The sequence below is a fragment of the Branchiostoma belcheri genome, unplaced genomic scaffold (genome assembly GCF_001625305.1).
Source record: "Branchiostoma belcheri isolate BF01 breed outbred unplaced genomic scaffold, Haploidv18h27 scaffold72, whole genome shotgun sequence".
NCBI classification, from domain to species: Eukaryota; Metazoa; Chordata; class Leptocardii; order Amphioxiformes; family Branchiostomatidae; genus Branchiostoma; species Branchiostoma belcheri.
Genome location: NW_017804376.1, coordinates 913800 through 917955, shown reverse-complemented (window position 1 = coordinate 917955; position 4156 = coordinate 913800). Strand labels below are relative to the sequence as shown.

Sequence of the window (4156 nt, the reverse complement as noted above, 5' to 3'; positions counted from 1 at the left end):
AACAACCATATAAAACGTTACTCACCTAGAACTTTTGTACCAGACACTCTGGTCTTCCTCAGTAGACTGACCCAGTAAGACTTGTCACGTGGCTTCTCTGAAGTGTGGTGGCATCAACACGATGGGTCAAAGTCAGAGAATCCACATCATGAAAAGTCTCACTGGGTCAGTCTTTTGAAGAAGACCAGAGTGACTGGTTAAAAGTTCTAGGTGAGCTCTTCTCTTTTATGTTGGAACAAAAGTTTCAACTTAAAAAGTACCAAGTTGAACACAGATGAACTTTCATGATGGTTTTAACCTCGTTTGACCTTCCGGTTGACCTTGTTCTTGACCCAGCTGCTCATGTCCACCTCCCATGATTCCCAGCGCTGCGGCGACCTCTGACCTGCCTGGCTCAGGTCGGCGGGGCAGGACTGGGAGGTCGTTACCATGGTGACGGCACCGCCGATCAAGTCTCGCAGCACGGCCTCTACCATGTCTTCTATGGGGGGTGCCGGCGTGGGAACTGTTGGTTGGAAAAAAATGGGAAAGATTTGTGTCTAGAATTATACCCTTACTCCTTGACAATTTTCATTAGGACCCTTCACAAACCATCAGTATTGCAAATTTACCGTTATTTGGTGCTTTCAAACAATTATCAATACTAACAGGAGAATTTTGGTACATTTTCATTAAACCAGGATAATTAACGACCAATAACTTCCGAACGTAAACCCACAAGAGTTACAGACGTGTGACCTTATTCACTATCTCTCAGGTTTACTTTCAGAAGTGATTGGTTGTTAATTATCCTGATTAAGACGAAAGTGGTCATTGAAAATTAATAAAAGTCTAATATTGATTTGACTTATTGAAATTGCAACAATGCAATACATGCGGAACAGAGGCAGCTGTTGCTGGTGTTGTGTCCCACACATAGAAACGAATACTGGACAGACAATACTCATTTTCACTTGAGTCTAGCGGGGAAAGTCCTCCCAAGGGCACAAGGTCGGTGGCATGTCAGGACTCAAACTCGGGACCTCTTGATTCCGAGTCGCGCACACTGCCATTGCGCCACACGACCCCACATTGTAGTAAAATTGTTACTACCAACACAGATGAGCTTCCATGATCACTTCAAACTGAATGAAGTAAAGACTGACAATGACATCATAACTATAACTATTAATGTCCACCACACCAATAATATAGCTTTTGTCCTTACCGTTGTTGTTGGACGTGTTGTTGTTGGGACTCTCGCACTCCGGATCACACCCACTGTCTCTCTCCTGGTCCTGTTCTCTTGTCTCTGCCCCCGGCTCACCTCCGAACTTCTGCACACCTGCGAACACATCCTCCTCTCGTAACTCGATCTTCACGTCCACATCTGAAACAGGCAAACCCAAGTTCTCTTCGAAAACGTCTTTGCTTGTGTGATCTGCTTCACTCCTACTGCATGCTGGGATGAAGTCGTTTTCTTCTTCATCTTCTGAGGAAGATGTTCGCTTGGAGAGAGCCAGCTCTCCATTGGTCAGCTCGGGGGAGTTATGTGCGTCGTGATTGGTCAGCTCGGAGGAGTTACGTGCGTCGTGATTGGTCAGTGAAGCTGGATCGTCGTGAGGTTGTGTCTGTTCGAAGGCAACGTTCTCTTTATCGTCCACATACCCGCCGGTTTCGTCTTCGGTGAAATCAGATTCTGGTTCGGATTCGGAGGACAGAGGCGTTCCCAGCAGGTTGCCCATCCTGATCAACTAATCAGGGCTTCAATCTTCAAGGCAGAAAGAAGAGAACATGTCACTGGTCAATTTGAACATCCTTGGACAATCATATAGTAAAGCTAGCTCTATGTTATGAATGTATCAACTCAGCATTAAAAATTCATATTCAAATTATAATTACTAGGAATTTTAAAATTCAACATACCGTATACAGTACTGAATTTGAATTACTAGGAATTTTTCTAACATCAGATAACTGTTGGGTGATGAAATTATCATAATATTTGCCATGAAATGAATAAAAATCGTTTACTGGTTGTATGAAATTGGAACATTTGCTTATGATTGCAAGATTTCGATGCTATGCTGACAAATAATCTTTTGACCACGATTAGCAAAGTTCTGATAGTAACGATAACGTTAATTCAGTACGGAAGAACTCACGATAATGACCAATTCCTGCAGTTGCCTTTGTAGTACTAAATGCATTGGAAAATCCAACAACGGCTCTTTTGTGCCTCCTCGAGTAATATAATCTTGGGAAATGTTGTGGTTTTTCCTTTTTCCGCTTCTTTGTTCCAAGCCAACATGTTTAACACTGGCCTTTCTGTGCGAGCACAACATGGCCTTTGTCTGGTTCCTCTTTGTACGATAGTACAAGCAAAGGCCGAGGAATATTTGGACTGCTAAACCGTCTGACATAAAATATTATGTAGAAGCCCCCCTCCCACACGGCAAGTTTTTACTTTTTTCGAAGCCAACTAAAACGTTTTCTCCAAAGACGTTACGACAAAGATAAGTAAAATACTCTGTAAACCTAACTCTTACCTGTTATCTTGGAATATCGTCTGTTGTATGGACGGTGTAGACGTTACATGGTCGCAGTTTTTGAACCCGCACTATTGTCTCTTACGACACTGTTTGTTTTGGTTCGGTTTAAAATGGCTGGCTTACTTTACGGTACAAAAGCGCCACATAGCAGATTGTTACATAACTGCAGCTATTCCTAATCCAGGTGAATGGATTATTTCATTGACCAACCAACATTGACTCCAGGGCATTACGCGCAGAACTTATTCACCTGATTGCCAAGTTTTTAAAACAATAATGGTATTAAATTTTAAAAGAGTCTCTGTTTTTGGTCAACAAGTCTAACTCCATAATCTACATATTTACAGGTTTGCGATAGCAAAAACCTGTTCTATTTTACCTGGATTTTATGGGCGCCGCCATTTTGTTTCCCGTCATGCAATGGGGCAGGTCAAAGTTGAGTGAGGTGCATTGTGGGACCTGTCACAGGCCTACAGTGTAAGGACGACACCTAGCGGTATGTTTGGAAAGAGCAGTAACTGAAAGCCTACCTGGTTGTGTGTTCATTTTGGCAGAAGTGTATAGAGGCGATGGCTTTGACGTAATAAAGGCGAGTCTGATTGTGTTTAGCACTTGACGTAATTTTCTTAGCATGACGGGAAGGAAACTTGGCGGACCTAATGCGGCGGAACTTTAAAGTTGTTTTTTTTATGATGAGATGGTGAGGCTTTGGTATTAGTAGGGTGGTCTTGAGGATCTTGTCGAGGCCGAGCCTAGGGACGACAGATTGTCCTCAAGTACAGGGGTTAGTAGGTGGGATAAGTGGCATGAAGTTTTGGTATGAGTACACTTCCTGATTTCAAGTTCATTATGGAAATTGTAAGTTTTTTTTTCAAGCTTACCAGTCCATTATACAGTGACTGTATAGACGTTTGTAAACGTTTTTACGACCTGCCTTTCAGGCTGCTTGAACTTAACAATGCCGTCGCTTGCGACTCTCCATCTGTCTGAAATCCCCTGTCCTCCACCCAACCAAGGAACATAATTGAAGTACCTGATCAAAACGATAATTATAGCTCACTTTCAACCTATCCTGATCTAATCTAATTGTCATATCCCATAGCTCTGGTCATATCCATTAAATGACACCTTTTCCTTCTGTGTGAGGACTTCTGTGTGCGGGCACTTGACTTGGGCAGGCCCGCCCGGGCACTTGACTTGGGCAGGCCCGCCCGGGCACTTGACACAAATCAAGTGCGGGCCTACCCAAATCAAGTGCGGGCCTACCCAAATCAAGTGCGGGCCTACCCAAATCAAGTGCGGGCCTACCCAAATCAAGCGCGGGCCTACCCAAATCAAGCGCGGGCCTACCCAAATCAAGCGCGGGCCTACCCAAATCAAGTGCGGGCCTACCCAAATCAAGTGCGGGCCTACCCAAATCAAGTGCGGGCCTACCCAAATCAAGTGCGGGCCACCACAAATCAAGTGCGGGCCTACCCAAATCAAGTGCGGGCCTACCCAAATCAAGTGCGGGCCTACCCAAATCAAGTGCGGGCCTACCCAAATCAAGTGCGGGCCTACCCAAATCAAGTGCGGGCCTACCCAAATCAAGTGCGGGCCTACCCAAATCAAGTGCGGGCCTACCC

General features: G+C 44.6%; 1 protein-coding gene across 1 annotated transcript in view; it reads right to left on the bottom strand.

Moving 5' to 3' along the window:
* LOC109484984 overlaps nt 1-2832 on the bottom strand; it is a 12516-nt gene extending 9684 nt beyond the window's left edge. Inside the window, exons 1-3 of the mRNA XM_019788357.1 lie at nt 2529-2832; nt 1208-1750; nt 299-505 (exon numbers count right to left, since the gene is read on the bottom strand). Of these exons, the coding sequence (XP_019643916.1) occupies nt 299-505; nt 1208-1724 (724 nt within the window). The 5' untranslated portion in view covers nt 1725-1750; nt 2529-2832. The remainder of the gene's footprint in view (nt 1-298; nt 506-1207; nt 1751-2528) is intronic.
* Nucleotides 2833-4156: the final 1324 nt, after the last annotated feature.